The sequence below is a fragment of the Poecile atricapillus genome, chromosome 2 (assembly GCF_030490865.1).
Source record: "Poecile atricapillus isolate bPoeAtr1 chromosome 2, bPoeAtr1.hap1, whole genome shotgun sequence".
NCBI lineage: Eukaryota > Metazoa > Chordata > Aves > Passeriformes > Paridae > Poecile > Poecile atricapillus.
This window is the reverse complement of record NC_081250.1, coordinates 114,676,846-114,699,773: the sequence shown is the minus strand read 5'-3', so window position 1 is coordinate 114,699,773 and position 22,928 is coordinate 114,676,846. Positions and strand designations below refer to the sequence as shown.

Below are 22,928 nucleotides of genomic sequence, written 5' to 3'. Positions count from 1 at the left end.
AGCTATGGTATTGCACAGATACAAACAAAAATGCAACAAACAAATGGACTGTGGATGACGAAGGGCAGCTAACTATGCTGCTGAAGCTGGGGATTTGTGTAGCTGTTTCTGCAATACTGCACTCATGTGTGCACAGCAAATTACGTGAAGGCCATTTGGGAACAGTGAAATGAAAAATCTTACCCAAGGATGTGTATTGTAGCCAGGGACTGTTAGACAAATAGAGGAAATAGCACAATTGTGTCGAGGTTGTCAGGCAGTAGAACAAGTCTGAACATGCTTTGTTGTGTTACTGTAGGTGGATTCTCCAAGCAGTAAGCTCTTATTGACTGAATTATTCACAGATCATATATTTTGATAGCAGTAAGTAGTTACTCTTAAGTACTTCATGCATTCCAGGTCAATCTAGATACTTCATCCTGACTGGCAGAAGTATTAAGTTTGCTAGGAATGCAAGAGTATTCATGTCCAACCTACCTCTAAAAGGTTTCAGTTATCCATCACATCAGTATTTTTTAATTCTCCTAAAACTCAATAATTATCTATAAATACAAGCAAGAAATTGCTTCTCTGCTTCTAAACATAGACTACATACAAGACATTGCAACCTTTTCATAAGGAAATCTAATCATAAATCATAATCTTAATAATAAAATCTAATCTAAATCATAACCTTCTTTTACAAAAATTAAGACTGTGTTACTACAAGTTGTTGTCAAGTGGTTTTTATACTTTCTCAGCCATCTAGCTTTCCCCTGTGAAACTTCCCCTGAAGGGAGGCAGCATGGCTGGATCTTTGCATCAACCTAAGTACATTCTCAGCACAAAGCCTCCTGAGGGAAAGCAGCTATTCAGGCTTCATTGTGCATCTTTGACATTTTTTTCTTTTTATGAAGAAATAGAATAGATAATTATGAATTCTACTCCACATATTTAAAATGTGCAAAGTATGAAGCCAAATTAGTAATAACAACATGCACTCTAGCAAAACTGTAAGGTGCTGTTGTTGTTCTGGTACTTTAACCAGAGGGTTCCATGATCACTACTGTCAGAGCAAAACTGGACTAAAGCCAAAAAATACTCACTTAACATGGATCAGTGTTACTTCTTTCATCACCTTGGAACATGATGGAATAAAAACCTCAGATTTGTCAGTCAGGGTAAAGCCCTTATACAAGGTTTTCAAATCAACTGTTTTCTTCTTTTAGAAGTAGCGCTCTGAATTTGAATTCATTGAAGAAAATTTATATTTACATCTTTTACTTGACATCTTGTCAAGGTTGTCAAATTTTAAAGGATGTGTTTCACTGAGTGACAGACTGTTTTGGTAAATTGTATGTCCTGAGACTAAATTCATCTGGATTAGGTTTTTTGCAGATTTTGAAAGACAAAGGCTAGTTTTCTGCCCCTCCCAACTAGGACAGCCTGTAAATGACTACAGAACAGACTATACTGAAAAGACAAGTGATTACCTAAGCTTACTGACATAAATAGACCCATCCCTGAGTACAATAAACCCATCTGGATCAAGGTAGCTATTCCCCACACTAATGATATAGAGTATAAGTGATGCTACCCTTGCTGGGAAGTTAGTAAAGCAGTCTAGAAGGGCTATAACTGGAAATCAGACTCATGAATGAAACACATCTCTCTAAGATTCCTTGCAGGATGCTAAGAACTGATTGAAGGAGAAGATGATCTCTTGCAGTCATTTCAATATGCAGCAACAAAATAACAGCCTTGTTACTTTTTGCATCTCCTGGTGGGGATTTCCAGACTACAGGTGGGTAGGTACAAACCAGTGGGTTATTCCCTGAGGCATTACTCTGACCTATTCAGGAATAGCAAAACAGATCTTCTCTTCTTTTGTTTCTTTTGGTGGGGGGGATGGTTGCCTCAGGTTTGGCCTTTCTAATATTCTACTCTGCACCAATATTTGTGGAGAAATAACTTCTGTGTGAGAACAGAAGAAACAGCATATGTATCTTGATAAATTCTAGCAAGCTATCCATGCATTAAATAGCTCTCTACAGGTTTAACCTCTAACTCCAAATCAGTGGTGAATTGAGCCTATTATTTTTAAAGCAAACCCAGGACATTGTGATTCAAGGTTCTTGTATCAGTACTAGTGAGAATTCTTGCAGTATTACAATTTCATTCACCATACCTAATTCAAAGGTATGAGAAATTTGTATAAATTGCACTTTTCTGAGGGTAAATCAGCTTCACCTTGCTCAGGGAAACCAATTTTCCCTGTTGATTTTGCACAGGCAAAATTATCAATAGGTTGTGCATGTAAATCAAGGAAACACAAGTAGTCTAGCTCATGGAAACTTGTAGGACTGATACCTTTCATTAATATAATGGAAGCATAAAACAAAAAAAAAAAAATCAAGAGTACATAACCTGACTCTACCTTAGCTATTCCCCACCAGTACTAATCTGTGCATTTGAAACCAGAATTAGTATGGTATCAAACCATTCAGCTCCATGAATTCACAAATATTGGTTCACCTTTCCAGTTAATTTGAACACAACCTTTACCCAGAAAAACATTCTAATAATCTTTATCTTTGTTCAACAGGGGACAAATTTTTGTTTTAAACAGGATGTGTGCAGGATAAATTTTGTTTCTACATGGCAATAACAAGAAGCTTTAAAGTAAATCAGACACCATAAAGTAATTCCACAATGCCTTGGAAAGAACCCAAGACTTGCTGGTACCTAAATATATTCTTTGTGGGTAAATGTAGAGGCCACCCTCAAAGTGAACAGTAACTATATTCCCCTGATAACTCCGTGGAATACTCCATGAAATGAGTTCTCTCTGATAAGGAGAAGGATGGAAATCTATTTTCTCTGAACTATGGCTTATTAAAATGCAGAAGATGCTGGTACCCTTCCTTAAACAAGGTAAAAACTTATTTTGATGAAGATCTTTGTTTCTAAAATATTACTTCAGCATTTTTCAATGTCAGGTACCTGGAATTAATTTGTATCACAATACAGCCATGATATAAAAATGTATTATTTAAAAAGGAGAGGTAAGAACCATAATAAAAGAGCCTCAGTAGCTCAAATATTTTTACTTTGCTTGTTACTGCTCCACTGTAAGTGAAAAACATTCCTAAAAGAAGTGCTCTGAAAGAGTCTGAAAACAGCTGGAAAAAAAATTGCAATTTATTTAATTATGAAATTTCTGGAGACAGCATCAAGTCTCAGATATTTACTGATATATCAAAGGGCATTTCTAGATTTGCTTTGAAATGTTTTTGTTACATTGAGATTTTGAGATTCTTTTTACTGAAGGACTCATGACATCATGAGTAGTATTTCACTTTTATCTGAGTCAGGTGACATATACCATGACATTTGGGTATTTCAGTTTCTTTACCTCAAAATCCCAAACTTATTAACACATTTTAAGAGCCATGGCATTTTCAATTCATAGTGATACACAGGCTATATTCATGCTTGAACTAAATCTAAGAGAGCTACCTTAGAACTACAATTAATCTCAAACTATACAAAATGCAACATATGATGTGGAGAGTAAGACACCTCATGAGAAATCCCTTTTCTCCACATGACCATGTGTCCATTTAATTAAATACATTTTATATCATTGGGGTAAGACAAAGTGCTTATTTGTAATTTACTTAACAAGAAGTGTAAATGAGACATTAAGACTATGCTGCCGTGGTTACATTTTTTATGCTGCACTGACTATCCTAGTCTTCTTCATTTTATACTGCAATCTATAACAAAATCTAAAATTTATGTATCAGTTTGTATTAATGTAGTAATCATTGCCTATGCAGCCATGAATGTACTGATTGGTAAAATACTTAAATGAATATGGACTTGGAAGAGGAATATATTAAGGAAAACTAAGAATTTTAATAAACCGATCAATAGTTTTAATAATATCTGCAAAGGGAACATTATTGCTTTCACCATATTAATTTTGAAAATAAATCAAAGCAATGTGGTGTCTGCAGAACAACTCTAAGGAACTGAAAAAAACTACTTTTACATGTGTTTAAAATAGCTAAAAGCCTCTACACCCTGATTTCCAGCTTACTAGACTGGTGGCCTTGGATACATGACAACCCTTGATTTACCATGAGAGAAGAAATCAGTCCCTTTAGGAGTTCCAGAAACTGCTCTGATAACCTGAGTGGATTGGGGTAGCCAAGAGATAACATGTACACCATTTACCAGCCCATAAACTCCTCATGCAGCAGCTCCAGGAGAGCAAGAGTGACTCAGAGCAAGGAACACTTCAGCCTTCACCACCCACACTTGCACATCAGCCGGGCCAAAGCGGGCACTGCACAGACAAACCCCAGCTGCTCCAGGGAGCCAGGCAGCCACACAAACCAGCCTGGTACCCACTGCACACAAGAGAAGCTGCCAAACACCTTGCACACAACTGAGAAAGTGCTCAGTGTGGCCTTAGAATACAGGACAAGTTTGAACGTTCCTGTGTAGGATTTTCTGAAAAATAGCTGGTTTATGCTTGAATTAGAAAATGCTTGCTTTATGCTTGAACCAATACATCAGAGAAATTATTTTCCCATCCTTATATTAGTGCTTAAATGCATTTGAGAACTATACTCAGATGATTTTGGAAGTGATACAGGTGCCTGCAACTAAAGTAATCTCAGACTTTCCGTTTAAAGAACATGAAGTCAACTTTCTACAGCTTTAGCAGCATGCCTGGAACACAAATTTTCCACCCTAGTCAGCTGACTCCAGCAGAGTATGAGTTTCAGTTAAAGCTGGTCAGATATTCCTGACAAGAGGAGAAGAGAAAATGTGTCTTTTCACATCATGTAAAATCAATTTTGTGACCCTATGGAAGTAATTTTAATATTTAGCATTCCCTCAGTATCAGAGGTGTGATTATCATTGTCCTCCATGGAAAGCTGCCCAAGGTCTTTAAGAAACTAGAAACTCTAAAAACCATGAGGAAAGGAGAACTAAACCATGAAATGTGAAGCAGGAATGTCGCCCTGAAAACTCAGCTTCTGAGCTTGCTGACATGGTTTTCTAAAGACTTTCCCAGGAGAGTAACTGTAAACATAGATATGTGTACATTCTTTCTGTTACACGTCTTGTGATGGGCATCTCTCATGGCCAGTGCAGTGAGAAAGTGTTATCCTGACCATCCAATCCCTGGCCATGGTCAGAAGCCTATAAATCCTGGGGGGAAAAATAAACTCTTTTTTTCTTTCACCACACCTCGACCTGTGTCCGTGTGATCTATTCATCTTCAGCGGCAACACAGGAAGGCAGAAGAAACAGCTTATAGAAATGAAGCTACCTCATAGGAGGTTACAAGGAAGCAGAAAAGAGGGCACAGTTGTGACTGAAACAATCAGGAGACACTGAGGAACAGAGGTAAGGATAAAGAGAGTGGGCAACTAAGAACATGAAAAAAAAATAGGGGTCAAAAAAAAGACAAACCATGAAGGAAAGGGAGAGGATACAGGTAGATTTCTGACAAAGGGGAAAAGCTTGGTATTTTGAGAACAGAAAGAATTTTGAGAACAGGGAGTGGTTAGCCTGTTACAGAAAAGGAAAAAAAAAGCTTGTGTGAGTAATAAAAGGAGCAAACTAGGAAGAGTGCAAGAGGAGACTACAGCAAAAGGGAAGCTACAGTAAATACAGAGGAAAAGTAACAGATGTCATTCCCAGAATGAGAATCAAACCTATTACACCACAGCCCCAGCACCATTTTGTCATCCAGTGGTATTATCTCAAAAACACACTGACAATATTTGTTCCTTCACCTGGCAGCAGATTAAAATACAGGCTCACATAGTGGAAGAGAATTACTTGGCGAGGGATTCCTCATTTGCTGGTTCATTTCATGCAGATAAAGACAAAGTTCTAGGTAGAAATCAGTATTAGATGGTCAACTGCAAAGTGAAGGGAATTTAACTTGGGAATTAGATTTCGGAAAAGAAAAAGTGCTCCAAGTGCTATAATTAAGAAGCATTTTAGTTTCAGACCTCATGTATGACTTCTGTTTAAGATAGGGATTAACTGCACTGGAGTTCCATTGAAAATGTATGTGTCATTTACAATCAATACTGATTATAATGGTATTCACTAGAGGTTAATTAGAGCTGCACTAGTAACCTTAATCCTGGAATTTGTTTAACCTTACTTGGGAACTCCTTAAAATTAAGCTTACTTGCCTTTCTTCATTTTCTTTTACTGGAGGATTTTTTATTTTATAACAGAATTCAGCTAGGTACTGAGGCTATACTACTGTATTATTTAAAAAAGTGTTTTATGGTGCATGTAGTGAATCAATATACAAAAAAGCAATAAAACAAAATTAATATTACTTCAATAAACTTAAACATATATTCAAAGTACATAATTTGTCTTTGCTATTATTCTGAGGGGATTTTTTTGGACATTTTTGTAACAATATGAGAAAGAGTCTCTGCTACAGTTTAAGCAGCCCATAACTGGAGGAGAGATTATCATGATGGAGACAACTGGAACAATCCAGTTGTTCAGCTAGAGTTTTCACTGTTCTTAGACCTCTCCTAGCCTATAATTATAACATGTCAAATACTTCTATCTGGACAAAAATATTATATTGAAGTAACCATGCTTTTAAAACAGAGACATACATGCAGTCTTATTTCCCACCCTGTACCAACCTCCTTAATATCAGGCACTGGCTTTCACACTTCTTTCACTGTCAAGTTGAAGGAGGAAAACAGATGTTATGACACTGAAGACAGTGCGATTTCAAGTGATTTTTTCAGTATTTCATTGACATGATGTTAAAAAACCATCACTGAAGGCAGTGGAAAATCAGGATTTCTTGAGACCTATATAAAACTACATTTTCTGAATTAATAAATAAAACATTATCTGATCCCATGTTTTGACTAGATTTGTTTGAAAATACAGCTAGCTCTATGTTCATTATGGGTTAAAAATGGTCACTGTCACAATTTTTATTAAAATTGTGCAATTTATAAGCATAAATTGCACAAATGGAATTTTTGCAGGATTTCTCCACCCACAGTTTGGTAGTCTAATACACTGTGTAGGATAGTAAACTAAGTAAAATAAAGTACACTTACTCATAAATATTTGTTATTGCCTATCACTTTTGATCTGTCATTTACAATTTAAAATTATCTGAAAATCTCCAGTACAATTATTTTAAGTTGACTCCAGCCAGCATCTTCCAGACATCAGAAGACTGGATGATGTAGTTGTACCCTTGAAGTGGCAGAAGTGTCACAACAGAGCACAGGTGAACATGCTAAAAAAACCCAACATATTAACAGTCAATTGATACTCAGCAGTAGCTGATATGAGCACTTGGGCTGCACTGATTTTTATTTTTTTTTTTCTCCTCACTGGTATAAATTGAGCATGAACCCCATGGCACTAAACGGCATGAACAGACTTGAAGGTAGGTGGCAGAAAGTAATATAATTTCTATATACAGCTTCTGTCTCTGAATCCTTTGGTTCAAACAAAAAAATCACTATGTACAGCAGAGTCACCTTTTCATCGACAACTTCCCAAAACCAGTGTATTTCCAGGCAGACTTGAATATTAGTATCTGAAACTCACCTAGCTTCCTTTGCTACAGACGGGAGTTTTTTTCCCCAATGCATTAATGCAAATTCAGTTGGCACTGAAATCAGAAAGAAAAAACCTATAAAACGCACACAAGTACAATCACGAGTTGTGTACTCCAAGACAGACCTGCAGCAGAGATCTGACCATTAAGCTATGTGATAAGAATACAGCAACCATCATCTGAGGAAAAAAACATCTTTGGTCCTGGAGGACGTTTTAAAGCCACTGTCACGGTGAAAGAAACATTCCCGCCTTCAGAAAGCATTGCCTGAGGGCATGACAGACTTAACTTTGGATTAGTCTCACTCAAGGGCCACGAGGCCAAGAAGAATGACAGAAAAAGCAGTAGATTAATTTATTTTCCAGAAATACAAAAAAAAAAAAAAAAACAGTTAAAAACACAACTAGAAACACATTCTGGGCAAACAAGTAAGACCGCTGATTTTTCAAAAATATCAATAATTGCGCGCATGAACAAAAGGAAAAAAGAGATGTAAACATTCCATTAGCTAGCCGAGAAACAGTTCGAATGAGGCTTGCAGCCTTTAGGATAATCAGGATAGTAACTTGCGTCCACTCAGACAAACTTTGTGGAACTGTCCCAAGGAGATTCAAATAAATTACATAAATAGGAGCGGGGCCGGGCGCCTCCCTGCCAGTGTCCGTGCCGAGCCCCGGCGAGCCCCTCACAAGTCGGGGTAGCCGCAGTAGTAGACGGCGCTGCTGGCGTCCGACACGGCCGACGAGATGGGAGCCGCGCCCTCGGGCGACGACAGCGCGGCCGCGTCGTGGCCGCCGAAGGACAGCCCCAGCTCGGGCTTGCAGGCGAAGCGCAGGTACTGTTCGAACTCGGTGCGGTCCACCTCGCCCAGCAGCTCCTCCGGCGGCAGCTGCTCCAGCTGCTCCCGGCACGGCGCCGTCTCGGGCGGCGGCGACGGCTGCCCCACGGCCCCCGGCGGCGGCAGCGGCGGGCCGCGCCCCGGGCCCGGCGGCTGGCACTGCCCGTAGTACGCGTGCAGCGGTGCCGGGCAGCCCAGCAGCGCCTGCAGCGACCCGCCCGCGCCCAGCGCCTCCCCGGGCGGCAGGTGCCGCCGCAGCGCCGCGCCCGACGGGCTCTCGGACGCCGCCGCCGCCGGGTACTCGGCGGCCGCCGGGTGCGGGCCGTAGCCGTAGGGCACCAGCGCGCACTCCTCCTGCAGCCCCGCCGCGAAGAAGGGCGCCTCGCTCTCCGCCGCGTCCAGCGGCGACGGGTCCGGCGTCGGCAGGCTGTAGCCGTCGAACGCGGCGCCCAGCGGCGGGCAGTCCCGGTAGTGGCCCGCGCCCGCCGCCGCCGCGTAGCCCTGCTCGCCGTACGCCAGTCCCAGGCCCTCCACGCACATCCTGCCGCCGCCGCCGCCGGCCACCTCGCTGCCCAGACCGGGCCCCGCCGCCGCCGCCTCGGCCAGGCCGTGCTGCAGGAAGCCGCTCTCCACCCGCTTCAGGCGCTTCACCTGCTTCCGCCGCCGCGGCCGGTACTTGTAGTTGGGGTGGTCCTGCATGTGCTGCACCCGCAGCCGCTCCGCCTCCTCCACGAACGGACGCTTCTCCGCCAGCGACAGCGCCTTCCACGATTTACCTGCGCCCAGCGACACCGTCAGACCGCCCGCTCGCCCGTCGGCACCCGCGCCCGCTCCCGACAGCACCGACACCGCCCGCAGCCCCAGCCCCGCCCGGGAGTGCGCGACCCTCGCCCGCCCTCGGACGCCGCCGCCACACCGGGACCCCGGCACGACAGCCCCCGGAGGCCCCCGCTCGCCGCATCCCCAGCCCAGGCCCTGAGACTGCCCCGGGCTCCTCGCTCGCGTGGATCCGCCCCGCGGGACACCGCGCTCACCCAGCATCTTGCTGAGCTCGGCGTTGTGCAGGTCCGGGTTCTGCTGCGCCAGCCGCTTGCGCTCGTCCTTCGCCCACACCATGAAGGCGTTCATGGGACGCCGGATCCGCGCCTCGCCCTTGCTCCGGCCGCCCGACGGCCCCGACGGCGCCGAGCCGCCCTTCGCCTTCGCCTCGCCCAGCGGGCTCAGCGACTCTGCCCACGGGCACATGGCCGGCATCATGATGGGCAGCGAGCACCGCCCCTGCACCTGGTCGTCGCTGCTGGCGTAGCCCGCATCGGGGCTGCTCATCTCGCGGCGGGACGAGAAGGGACGCGCTGCCGACCGTGGCCAAAGCCGGCAGCTCCAGCAGCTCCGGCCAGCCTACGGAACGCTCTCGGCACTCGGGCCCCGCTCGCTGCTGCCGGAGCCGGCGCCCGGCCCGGCCCTATTTGAGCCGCGGCGTGGCCAATGGGGCGGCGGGGGCGGGCGCGCAGCCGGACGGAGCCGTGGCCCCCGCGGCGCTGCCCTGCGGGGCGGCCCCCGCGCCTCCTCCCGGCCCGGCCCGGCCCGGCGGCACCTGAGCGCATCGCGGGCTCCGCCGCTGCCAGCGCTGCCCCCGCCCCCGCGGGACCCGCCCGGCAGCGGCTCGGGGCAGCGGCAGCGCCTTCGTGAGCGGCAGCGGCTGCAGCCCTGCCCTCCGCAAGGGCAGCGCACACCGGCCCGCCGAGGCCGTGCGCGGATGGGCGTCCTTGAGCGGAGCAGATACGAAACGGGAAAGGGACAGAGTATTTAGAGCTGTGCCGAGATAGCCTGTAACACTCTGAGAGCCACAAGTGGCTTCTCCTGCAGGTGGATGTGAAACGTAGCTTGGGAACAATAAGACAAGTAATCATCTGTAACTCACACTTCACCTTCTTTCCCTGTCGTGCTACCTGAGCAGATCCGAGCCGCCCCTCCGCCTGTAACCAAGTGCTCCGAATGCTTCGGTGCATCCGCGCTTTCAGCTGTGCCGAGAGAGTTCCGCCAACAGAGAGATTTTTTTCCCTTCTGGCTGTCACTGCCACTGCCTTGTAGGATCCCCTTGCCGTCAGGTCTCTGTGCTTTGCCTCCTTGGCAACTTGGTTTCATTAAATCACGACGTATTCAAAATTAAGCCGACCCTCATTTTATCGGAATATATAGAAAAACTGTAAAGGCAATACTGTTTGTTTTTCCTGATTATAGGTTCGATGGGTTCGAGGAAGCTTTGATTACATTTACACCTATTCTACTGCCGTTTTATTGAGAGCGGTCTTGATAAATGGGATGTTCTCATAAACTGTAATCATTCTTCTCGTCTCGGTTTTCTAATATTCCACCGTATTTTCAATAGTAGCAACAACCCTATTTTTCAACGCGCACCTCGGAAGATGTGTTATCAGTGTCATATTTCATACAGGAAGAGTGCATAGAAAGTTTGCCCATAAACGAGCATTCGCGCGCCTTACAAACCTTGGCACGACCTGGGATGTGTTTCTTGGAGCATTTTCTTGTGCTCAGGTATAACTGGACAAGCTGAAAGGCGCATCTGTGCCTTGATACATGAGATAACATCTTATCTGAATAGAAAAAACATGAAAAAGGCGATTAAAAAAAAAACAACTAAATAAATCCCTCGATAAATAAATAATAATCTCTCAATACATAATGCCCTCATTAATTAAGTTTACCGGTCATTAACGCCTTTTTTTTCCCACTCCAGTAAGGCGCTTTTCCATGACATCCTATCATAGCCGGGTATATGGGGCAGCCGGGCCGGGCTCCCTCCAGGCACTGCGGTAAATCCCGGGTGGGGAGCGGGAGCAGGAGCGCCCTCGAGAGATTCCTGCTTTCGGGGAACCCCTGTCTTCTCCCCAGCGACGGACACAGGAAATATTTAAGTCATCGCACAGTTTCTTTCCCGGTACCTCTGTGTTCATGTTTTGCTTAAAGTCGAATATAAAATTCTGAGTTAGATCTTTAAAGACCCACACGAATTAGAGTCCTCCATCTTCCACATAGGTCTGGAACCCGCAAATGCGAATGTAAGTTCTTGCAGGCTGGGAAAGGTTCGGAGGGCAGAATACCTATTTGGGAAGCAACCCATTGTTAATGGTAGTGATGTCAGATCAAGTTTGAAATAATTTCTTTCAGATAGAAGTTAGCTGAATGCATTTATATATAAACACTTTAAACTGCAGGAAGTAATCACAGACTAGTTTGGGTTGGAAGGGACTTTAAAAATCATCTAATTCCAGCCCCCTCTCATGGGCAGGAACACTTTTCACCAGACCAGGCTGCTCAAAGCCCCATCGAACCTCGTCTTGAACACTTCCAAGTACGCGGAGTCCACAACCTCCCTGGGCAACCTGTTCCAGTGTTTTACCACCCTCGTTGTAATCCTGCTTCTTTCTAGTGGATCTGAAAGGATCCTCTTTTAGTTTAAAATTATTTTCCTGTGTCCTATCAACAGAGAATAGCTTCTTTGCTCTGTTTTTTTAACATGCACACATACACATAATATGAAAGAGGATCACTTGTATTCCTTGGACATGTACTTTAAATTCCCCTAGGATAAAAACTAGTCATCTAGTTAACTTGGAGTAGATTTTTTTGAGAAAATGTTGACATCCTCAAGGACAGGGGCAACTGGACCTGTCTTACAAGTCTGCACTGCTTTTAGCGGGCTGTCTTTGAGCCTGGAGACGCTCTGCTGCCCTTTCCGGCCACCCGCACGGTGACCCCGTCCCCTTGTTTCACCCCTCCGTGCGCTCCGCTGCGCTGTCCGTGTTCCTCTTTTGGAGGGGTCACCGCGGACTTTCCCACCCCAGAGGCTGCCGGGCGGGGGCTCAGGGCGGAGGGTTGGATGCTCCACCCACGGGCTGGGCCTCCCGTATCAGCCCGGTTAGCCTGGGAACTGGTGCCCGCTGTCCCTGCCCGAAGCACGCCGGGGACATGAGTGAGGAATATTGGGGCAGGAGACACCCCACCTCCCGAGTCTGCCGTAGGTTTTCTTCAGCAGACACGAAATGGGGCAAATCGCAGCTGACCGGGTCAAAGCACCGGGCGGCGAGCAGAATCACGCAGCGACAAGGATTGCATCGTGTAATTCATCCAGCCGTACCACGTAACACCTCGGCGGCATGAGTTCTTCGGGTTTGTCCCCTAAAGCATCTCTACCTGTCCATCACCATCAGCAGCTCCCCTGAGTGACTTTCCAGCAGCAAAACCAGAGATTCAACAGCACACATTAGGGAAAAAAAAAAAAAAAAAAAAACAAAAACAAAAGCAAAGGCTTTAAAACGAGTTCCAGAAATAAATACAAGCATGTAATGCCACCCGATCTTCAGCCTCGGGAAGCCACAAACACCTACGGGAATCCGTAATCCAGAACAAGAACAGAATGTGAGTGAGTGTTAACAGCACGACGACCGGGCGGGTTTGCAAACCTCGGAGCAGGGAAGGGAAACAAATTATCTACCTCTTTCTCTGCAAATGCATTCATAACCCGTCATTTTATAGTGTAGAAATCGCAATAATTTTCTTTTTCTTTTTCTTTGGGTTTTTTTTTTTTTTTTTTCTTTAGAAGGTGTGGACTTCGAGGGCTTTTTCCTAGCTGCTGCATCCAAAGCATCCAAAGCAGAAGTCACTAAGATGTCATCAGGAACGAGGGGAATTCTTTAGCATTTGATCTGGGACAAGAGTCATATCTTAGGTAAGGTCTGTTTATGTGACAGACCTTCTGAGTAAATAATTCAGGGTAAAATCATACACTTAAAATGCTAAAATACAGCAGTCTGCGAGAAGCCTTGGATGATAAGCACAATCTTAGATGCACAGCCAGCTGTCGTGTTTAAGAGCCTCTGTCCAAACACAGAGAAGGTGAACGAAATTCCTATTTTTGTAGACGGAAATCTGAAGAGGGCGACTGAACTCTGATCTCGCAGGCATTTAATTAGTCAACACATTACTTGACTGTTTAACATTAAGCAAATGCGGGTGCGTAATTACTGGGTTTCACAGTTCTGTCAGTCGCTCTCGCCCCTCGGTGCAGCGATAAGTGCAGTCACCTCATGTCAGCACACTAATGTCTCTTGTCGCAAGGCTGCCAATGGCATGTCCCTGCCACCCACGCCAGCCGTGCCCGGGCTATTGGCTCCTGATCCCGTGCTGGCATGCTAACACTTGTCAGGGGTTTCTGTCGTCCTTCTCGGGGGGACTGGGACAGGATTTACTACAACACAAGAATAGGGTTGCCACATAAGCAAACTAAATTTGTGTACAAGGAGAAATTCATCAGCAGTATTGTTGCTGTCTTCTAGCGATTTTCGTCTTTGTAGCTGGAAAAGCACACAGCTACAGAAATGGGCAGAACTGTTATGTTAATGTGGAGGCTGATTGTTCCGTTGGGGATTTTTTTTTTTTTTTTTTTTGGGGGGTGGGGGGGGAGGTTTCAGAGACATTTCCAGCTCCTCTGCATAAGCAAGTGTTGTTATTTTGACCTCCTGGCTTTCCTGCCACCTGCCCTGTATGGACGAACCTCGAGCTGACTTTAATTCAGTATTTTGGCCTGAAATCTCTTTTGTCCACATTAGGCCCACTTACTTTTCTATCCATATACTTCAGCAAGACAGAGAGAATACACACACACACATACACACACACAAAGACCATCAAAACAAAAAACAAAACAAAACAAAAAACACACACACAAAAAAAACCCAACCAACCAAAAAAATAAACAAAAAAATAATGCACAAACAAACCAATCCACTCAGACAAAAAAGACAACAAACCAAACTCTTCCAGCTGCAATGTGACACCAACGTAAGAGACTTGACTGTGTTAAGAAAAATCGAAACTTTACTAGGGATTTACTTTTTAATGAGAAAGGGACAGAAAAACCCCCAAACCAAGCAAAAGACTAAGAGCTGAATACCTTTTGGGCTTTGGGACATAAGTGATCTCCGTGAACTTCAGAGAGCACCCACCATTCCTGCAGGAAGGGACTGGAAGGCGCTGCCCAGGTAATGCCGTTGTTTAGCTGGAGAAAGATTGGGTAAGGTTAGAGAAATTCAGCAGATGCCACCCTGTCTTTGTGGTTTACTTTTTGGAGTAAACCAGAACCGCGCTTTCCAGTGAGAGTATTGCCCTGTGTGCAGGGATCGGAGTGGCAGTGGCAGACCCCGACTCTGCCTGAAGAGTGCGGCCAGGAGCCAGGAGGTACCTCGGTCGCTGGCACACACTTGAAGCCTTCTCCACAGCCCCCCGGGGCACGTAGCAACTGCTTTCACCGCCTGACAGCGAGAACCTTGACTCGGAAAGCACTTGCCAAAAAGGTATTGATCACTTTGGGGTTCTTCTTTTAATGTGCCTATTGTCATAGGCACTCGTGGGGCGGGAGGGAGGTTTAACGCTTTCAAAAGGGCTACAGGATATATTTGGGCATCTGTCATTTAGAATCAGAAAGTCAAGATGCTTTGAGGAAAATAGGGCTTGGACGGAGATTCAGAATATTTTGCTTCATGCATATTGGCAGTGCATAAATCTGACACGTTTCAGACATTTCTTTCCGTTTCAGACATTTCAGACCGTTCTTCTCATAGGGAAAGGCTGAAAAAAAAAAAAAGAGTTACACATCTGGCTACATACAGGAAAAAAAATGCTTCTTAGATGTGAGTCTGCAAAAGGGTTGCTGGAAGATCTGCCACATCTTTACCACACACAGTTTGGCACACTCTTGTGGTGTGTTGGACTGTTGTGCTGGCCAACACTCTTGCCAAAACAGGTGTATTTATTTCAATTTAGTGTAATTTCCTTCCGATATTATTACTAAAGAAAGAGAAGAAAAAGTGGAATCATTTGACCTTTCATTATGATCCACTTGCTGTTTCAAGTCTGCTTCAGGCTCCAGCTGTCTGACAAGCTGGGGTGAAGGCTAGAAGAGGGGACCAAAACCTGCATCTAAAGGAAAAATTGAAAGAAATGGTGACTGAAGTTATGAAAAGCTTATTGCTGACTTATTTCCCAAATCAGCCAAAGTGATTTTCCCATAGAAAACTGTGAACATGTGCAAAAAGGACAAAATTATTTTAATCCTATAGGTTTAAATATCATAGTAAAAGGAAAATTCAACCAAACAAGAAACAATCTCTCTTACACGTTTGTCTCTTGGGTTTACATGTCTATGTTTTAAACATGTCATGTCTTTTTCCTAATTAAAGGATCAAGAAAACATATTATGTCCTTGTTCTGAAGTATCAGCTTTTTCAGAATCACATCATTTTTCTTGTGTACAGTTGGAAGCGGAGTGAAGAGAGTGACAGGATGGATATTTTAGGAATATTTCTTAGAACTTAAGACTGTTTGGAATGTAAAATAGGAAGGTTAAGAGACTAGAAGGTAGACTGTTTTACGAAATATTAAGGGTGTGAATACCTTTTGATTCAGGACTCACTAATAGTACACAATTATTAAGTCGATTTTTTGCCAACGAGACTGCTCTCAAATCTCATTGAGGCAGTTTGCATCTGTTTTATCTTTCACGGGTACAAACATAAGTCTCTTTAATTGTTATTTGAAAACGGACCCAATTTAATTTCCCGTCCTCGTGGAAGACAGGTTAATCAGTGGGCAAGTCTGCCACTTCGGCCTCGGCTCCCTCCTCCCTGGTGCTCAGCTCCACAGCTTTATCTTAGGAAGCAAACGACCCAGATGACTGTTATCTCCTCCCCCCGATTTAAGCAATAGGAATAATTAATTTATCAGACCCAGCCCACAGCCGGACTCCGTACTAACATCTAAATGAAAGGGTCTTCCCCCCCCCCCCCCCCCCCCGAGTTTAATTGCAGGGTGCCCATTTCTCAAACACGAAGATATTTCTCTAGACGTGATGACAGCGACCGAGGGAATTCTTTAGGAGAGAAAAGGTAAGATTCTGGGAGGTACGGGTGAAGGTGACGCTGTGGCAGGGTGCCGAGTGGGCTGCTCCCGGCCGGACTCCCCCTTTGGAGGCTCGTGTCGTACTTTTTCACCTACTTTGAACCCTGATTTACAGCTCCTCTGCTCCGGAGAGGAGATCTGATACACCGCCACCCCCGCCCAGGCGCAGCAAAGCAGCGATGGGGACACGAAAGCCATTGTGCCCCTGGAGAGAAGTGCTTAAACCAGCACTTATCCACCCGTCTCATCAATGGATCCATGCTTCCCTTAGAAACGGACCAAACCCTAACGTACTTCAGCAGGCGCTTGCGTAGAGACTTTTTACACTTCAAACATAAAATCGGTCCCCCCTCCCCCCCCCCTTTTATTTTAATTCAGTCATATGAATTAGCTCTATAAGAAAGCACCTATAAAGCGGTAAAAACCCGCAAAAACCTAGAGCCTGAAGTAGGCAGTTACTGAAGGCTTAAATTTTTTGTCTGTAACCAGAGCAGAAGAGACAGAGGAAGATTACATCTACAGAAAGTGTGAGAGGACCCAATGCTCAGTGCAAAGGACACTTGAAAATGTATCTTTAAAGGCAGTAAAAATCCATTACAAAGGAGGATAAGAGCTCTTGGAGGAGTTGTAAGAAACCAGTTTTATTATTTTCCCTTTATTGTAAAAGTGCAAAATTATCTGTACAAATCCATCATATAAAATCCAGCACTCTGTAAAACATACAAAAGCATAAGGATCTCAAACAAGATCTCAGAACTCATTCTCCGTGTGCCACTAGAATCATGATTCCACCGCAGGAGCGGTTTAACATGTCACTGTCGGACAGTGATGGTAAGACCCGCACCACCTGGACAGCGAGATGGCACACCACCTTTTAAACCTCGAGCAGGTCACGGATACCCTGTCAGTTCTCAAGATTCAAATAAATTACATAAATAGGAGCGGGGCCGGGCGCCTCCCTGCCAGTGTCCGTGCCGAGCCCCGGCGAGCCCCTCACAAGTCGGGGTAGCCGCAGTAGTAGACGGCGCTGCTGGCGTCCGACACGGCCGACGAGATGGGAGCCGCGCCCTCGGGCGACGACAGCGCGGCCGCGTCGTGGCCGCCGAAGGACAGCCCCAGCTCGGGCTTGCAGGCGAAGCGCAGGTACTGTTCGAACTCGGTGCGGTCCACCTCGCCCAGCAGCTCCTCCGGCGGCAGCTGCTCCAGCTGCTCCCGGCACGGCGCCGTCTCGGGCGGCGGCGACGGCTGCCCCACGGCCCCCGGCGGCGGCAGCGGCGGGCCGCGCCCCGGGCCCGGCGGCTGGCACTGCCCGTAGTACGCGTGCAGCGGTGCCGGGCAGCCCAGCAGCGCCTGCAGCGACCCGCCCGCGCCCAGCGCCTCCCCGGGCGGCAGGTGCCGCCGCAGCGCCGCGCCCGACGGGCTCTCGGACGCCGCCGCCGCCGCCGGGTACTCGGCGGCCGCCGGGTGCGGGCCGTAGCCGTAGGGCACCAGCGCGCACTCCTCCTGCAGCCCCGCCGCGAAGAAGGGCGCCTCGCTCTCCGCCGCGTCCAGCGGCGACGGGTCCGGCGTCGGCAGGCTGTAGCCGTCGAACGCGGCGCCCAGCGACGGGCAGTCCCGGTAGTGGCCCGCGCCCGCCGCCGCCGCGTAGCCCTGCTCGCCGTACGCCAGTCCCAGGCCCTCCACGCACATCCTGCCGCCGCCGCCGCCGGCCACCTCGCTGCCCAGACCGGGCCCCGCCGCCGCCGCCTCGGCCAGGCCGTGCTGCAGGAAGCCGCTCTCCACCCGCTTCAGGCGCTTCACCTGCTTCCGCCGCCGCGGCCGGTACTTGTAGTTGGGGTGGTCCTGCATGTGCTGCACCCGCAGCCGCTCCGCCTCCTCCACGAACGGACGCTTCTCCGCCAGCGACAGCGCCTTCCACGATTTACCTGCGCCCAGCGACACCGTCAGACCGCCCGCTCGCCCGTCGGCACCCGCGCCCGCTCCCGACAGCACCGACACCGCCCGCAGCCCCAGCCCCGCCCGGGAGTGCGCGACCCTCGCTCGCCCTCGGACGCCGCCGCCACACCGGGACCCCGGCACGACAGCCCCCGGAGGCCCCCGCTCGCCGCATCCCCAGCCCAGACCCTGAGACTGCCCCGGGCTCCTCGCTCGCGTGGATCCGCCCCGCGGGACACCGCGCTCACCCAGCATCTTGCTGAGCTCGGCGTTGTGCAGGTCCGGGTTCTGCTGCGCCAGCCGCTTGCGCTCGTCCTTCGCCCACACCATGAAGGCGTTCATGGGACGCCGGATCCGCGCCTCGCCCTTGCTCCGGCCGCCCGACGGCCCCGACGGCGCCGAGCCACCCTTCGCCTTCGCCTCGCCCAGCGGGCTCAGCGACTCTGCCCACGGGCACATGGCCGGCATCATGATGGGCAGCGAGCACCGCCCCTGCACCTGGTCGTCGCTGCTGGCGTAGCCCGCATCGGGGCTGCTCATCTCGCGGCGGGACGAGAAGGGACGCGCTGCCGACCGCAGCCAAAGCCGGCAGCTCCAGCAGCTCCGGCCAGCCTACGGAACGCTCTCGGCACTCGGGCCCCGCTCGCTGCTGCCGGAGCCGGCGCCCGGCCCGGCCCTATTTGAGCCGCGGCGTGGCCAATGGGGCGGCGGGGGCGGGCGCGCAGCCGGACGGAGCCGTGGCCCCCGCGGCGCTGCCCTGCGGGGCGGCCCCCGCGCCTCCTCCCGGCCCGGCCCGGCCCGGCGGCACCTGAGCGCATCGCGGGCTCCGCCGCTGCCAGCGCTGCCCCCGCCCCCGCGGGACCCGCCCGGCAGCGGCTCGGGGCAGCGGCAGCGCCTTCGTGAGCGGCAGCGGCTGCAGCCCTGCCCTCCGCAAGGGCAGCGCACACCGGCCCGCCGAGGCCGTGCGCGGATGGGCGTCCTTGAGCGGAGCAGATACGAAACGGGAAAGGGACAGAGTATTTAGAGCTGTGCCGAGATAGCCTGTAACACTCTGAGAGCCACAAGTGGCTTCTCCTGCAGGTGGATGTGAAACGTAGCTTGGGAACAATAAGACATCATCTGTAACTCACACTTCGCCATGTACTGCTGCTACCTGAGTGTATTTCTTCTCTTAAACCCATGAAAGAGCTCAGCCCTCTGGACAGTAGGATGCTGAACCCAAAGTAAAGCCTGTGATACATATCCTTTCTCACTTTTTCAGACTTCCTAATAAACGTGTTCAATATCTCTCAAAAGCATGAATATTCCTTGTATGTTGTTGTTATTAATAAGTTGAAGTTTGAAGTACGTATTGCTTGTGTCATTATGTTATCAGTATTTCTCTGATTCGCCCAAATAAATAAACTGTAATTACAAAGAGATGTTTGAAAAATCTCCATCACTTCAGAATAAACAGAATTCTATCTCAGCGCCATTTGTGCTCTCTTTTGGCATACAAACTAATGTAGAATACGGCGTTTTCACAAAAGCTTTGGTTAATATTTGCATTGCTATGTGGTGCTATTAAATGCATCAATGCTTATTTGAGAAACCTCTCAGCTTTAAACTGAAGATCAAAGGGGTTTATTTTGTTAAGGACACCTTTGTTTGTGTTGCCACTTTGATCAAATAAACCAATATTGTAAGAATTCTCGCTGAAATTAAATGAATGAAGCCAGAATAACCATTAACGTATTCTAACATTGAATTTCCTGTTTCGCACAACGTAAAGCCTGCTCCTTTACACTTGACAGACAGATGTTTTAAAAAGATTTCAGTAGCTGGCAGGGACTAACACAGGTGAAGAAAATTTTCGAGTCATTTCTACATTTAGTTTTCTGCTCCCCACTCTTTTTTAAAGACTATAAACAAGCCATGCTTCCAGCATAGCAGTATGGCATATTTATCTCTGTTGCAAGAAGTAGAAACTATTACCAAAAGACTGATATCTGCCTAAATCAAATCAAAAAGTTTTAATTTTCTTTTTCTCCGTTCAGACACTCGCCCTAGTCCAACATAAAGGCAGCGATTCAAACAGCCCGGCTTTTTGTCCTTATGTTACATGCTGCAAAAAGCAGCGGAGGTGAAAACAATGATCCTATATATATGTGTGTTTAAATTAATCTCAAACTGGTATACAATAACACCGTTCCTGCAAAAGTATTGTGCATTTAGAATTGATTGTAAAATTAATTAACGGGGCTTGCAAAAGCCGAGCGTCAGACCAGCAGTCTCTCAGGAGTAAAGTGCTTTTTCACTCGTTTTTAGTCCAGCGCCTTTGAGACACTACCTTAAGGCGCACCTGGGCAAGGATGGTGTACTAATGGATTAAGTTTTATGGCTCAGGTTGTGACATTTCCCGACCCGACGTGCCGGGACTCAGAGCCCTCAATCCCAGGCCAGCTGCCCCGAGACAGGTCATGCACCGACGCACTGCCGATACCCAAAGAAAATTCTGAATTCAAGAGAATCAGAATCGTGTTTAAAGATAACGCATGCGTGAGGAAAGCGTGTGTGTTTTTCCCTGCAGATAACAGAATCTGAGGGAACAAGCAACATGATTTCCAAGCAAAACAAAACCCAAGTAGGCATCGACACTTTGCTCTAAGGGAGCCGGTCCATTTCCATTGATTCCCAGAGCAGCTCCCAGCCTACTCCGCATTACTGACTCCGACAAGACTAACCAACTAGGAGTTTAAACCGTAGGAGAGAGTATTACCTTTTTTAACCAGTTGATCTTGTTAAAACGCCAACATTTCCCTTTCATTCTAATTAGCAGAAACATTTTCGTGAGCCAAGGGAAAAAATCCGGCAGGGGCTTTTACTGAAAAAGTTCAGCGAGTAGAGGGACTGCTTGCAAATAAAGCTTGCAGCAATTTTTAGGGCTGTCACTTTCAGCAGAAAAGAAAATGTTTTTCTGTATAATAACCATGAGGTAATAAACTACAGTTGACTTTGTTTGGGAGATTTGTTGAAACCGTTTCTACAGCTCATTGATCTGGGATCAAAGAAAGAAAGGTGTGTTTTGAATCTAAGCCGAGAAAGTAAAAGCTCCCTGGTTTGTACAGAAAATGTTGGCAGTTTGTGACCCTTCGAGTGCCCCTGGCGTCATAGACAGATTCTCTCCCTTCTTTTCTCTCTTTTTGTTTTGGCTGTTTGGGTATTTTCGAATTGTAACTTTAAAACACACAGCACTGCGCTGCTTCTTAGTCCAGTCGCGCTCTGTGCTTAGACTTCACTTCCCCGCGGCGTTTAACAGGGAGCTTCTTCTGACACTCCTGAAACCTTCGTGGTCGCACGACTCCTGGGGTCATTCGTTAACTTTCCCAACCTCACAATGCCACCGAGAGTTCATCCTTCTGATTTATTGACCTTTTAAACCCGCCGGTACACAGCGCGGGGGCGCGGAGTGGGGATCCTCCGGCGAGAGATGTGTTTCTATTTCAGGTCCATTACAGAATGCGGTGTTGGAAGTGGTGCTCCCAGCGTTATCAGAGCGGACCACAAATGCCACATGAAAAGCAGCAAACATCCGGAGGGTTTCCTGCAAATCGAGCAGTTTCCCAAGACAAGAGCCTTTTTTTTTTTTTTTTTTTCTAAACGTGTATTTAAAGGCAACACACTTTGCCTCTTTAAAGAGATTCAAAACCACTAAATGAAGCAGCCGAGCCCGACAGCGCTGCATAGTGCAAGAAATCTCCCCGAATGAAGACTTTTTGGGACTTTACGTTAGGAAAGTGAGTGTATTGCAAAGGCCCTGGTCAGGAAGGACTCACTATAGAATGGAAAAAAATATCAAAACCCAAAAAATGAAAAATATCCCTTTCAGAAACTCTAACTATGGAAACACCATTAATTACTTTGCAGCAAAGTAATAGTCCCCGGCATCTAGAAAGTTACTACTTCGCCTGCCTCACTTTAATCTGCAAGTTGCTTTCCAGCAAACGCGCGCAGACCTGAGGAGAGCTGAGGCTCTCAGCTGCCCTCAGCATCCGAAGCGGAGCCGCTTGGCTGGAGTCGCGTCCCGTCGCCGCGGGCCCGGGGGCAGGCAGCCGGCTGTGGGACAGCACGGCCTCGCACAGCGAGCTCCCCGCATCTATGCGCGCCTGCTTAGGGGGGTCTTAAGCGACGGTGTCCCCGCATTTTAGGACTGCAGGGAGTCCGGCGGGGGGAGAGGGACGTGCGCGACTCCCATTCCGAGGTAAGAGCGCTTTCCCCTCCCGGCGGACACGAGCGAGGTCCCCCCGCCAGGGGATGTGCCCCGGCCGGCAGGGTGGGGGTCGGGCTTGGCCCCGCTCGGCCCTTTCCCCCCGGGCTCCCCCTCGGGACGGCCGCTCTCCCGCAGCCCCTGGATGCAGAGCTGAGGCGAGAGGTCTGAAAGGGGCTCGGGAGTAATGCCGTGCATTTATCTGCACGGGGGACCCGCGCTCGGCAGCAACCAACCCCTTCCCCACCCCCGCCCCGGTCGTGCAGGGATTGCGGTATTTCCCTTTGGGCAGGCTCAGCCCT

The 22,928-nt window shown here is 47.8% G+C and overlaps 2 protein-coding genes across 2 annotated transcripts; both read right to left on the bottom strand.

Annotated features, from left to right (window-relative positions):
• Positions 1–8,187: 8,187 nt before the first annotated feature.
• Positions 8,188–9,926, bottom strand: LOC131575794 (transcription factor SOX-17-like). Its single transcript, XM_058831758.1, has 2 exons — positions 9,503–9,926; positions 8,188–9,244 (listed from the first exon to the last, which is right to left on the bottom strand). Exons 1-2 carry the CDS (start codon positions 9,792–9,794, stop codon positions 8,316–8,318), a joined length of 1,221 nt encoding a protein of 406 aa, XP_058687741.1. The 5' UTR covers positions 9,795–9,926; the 3' UTR covers positions 8,188–8,315.
• A 7,154-nt stretch (positions 9,927–17,080) lies between these two features.
• LOC131575811 (transcription factor SOX-17-like) lies at positions 17,081–19,156 on the bottom strand. The gene is made up of 2 exons (XM_058831786.1): positions 18,629–19,156; positions 17,081–18,370 (listed from the first exon to the last, which is right to left on the bottom strand). Exons 1-2 carry the CDS (start codon positions 18,918–18,920, stop codon positions 17,439–17,441), a joined length of 1,224 nt encoding a protein of 407 aa, XP_058687769.1. The 5' UTR covers positions 18,921–19,156; the 3' UTR covers positions 17,081–17,438.
• Positions 19,157–22,928: the final 3,772 nt, after the last annotated feature.

Excerpts from the sequence above, each read along its gene's own strand:
- LOC131575794 (XM_058831758.1), bottom strand. The coding sequence starts at position 9,794 with ATGAGCAGCCCCGATGCGGGCTACGCCAGCAGCGACGACCAGGTGCAG. Across the intron at positions 9,245-9,502 it reads CGAGCTCAGCAAGATGCTGG|GTAAATCGTGGAAGGCGCTG; the intron begins GTGAGCGCGGTG and ends CGCTGGGCGCAG.
- LOC131575811 (XM_058831786.1), bottom strand. The coding sequence starts at position 18,920 with ATGAGCAGCCCCGATGCGGGCTACGCCAGCAGCGACGACCAGGTGCAG. Across the intron at positions 18,371-18,628 it reads CGAGCTCAGCAAGATGCTGG|GTAAATCGTGGAAGGCGCTG; the intron begins GTGAGCGCGGTG and ends CGCTGGGCGCAG.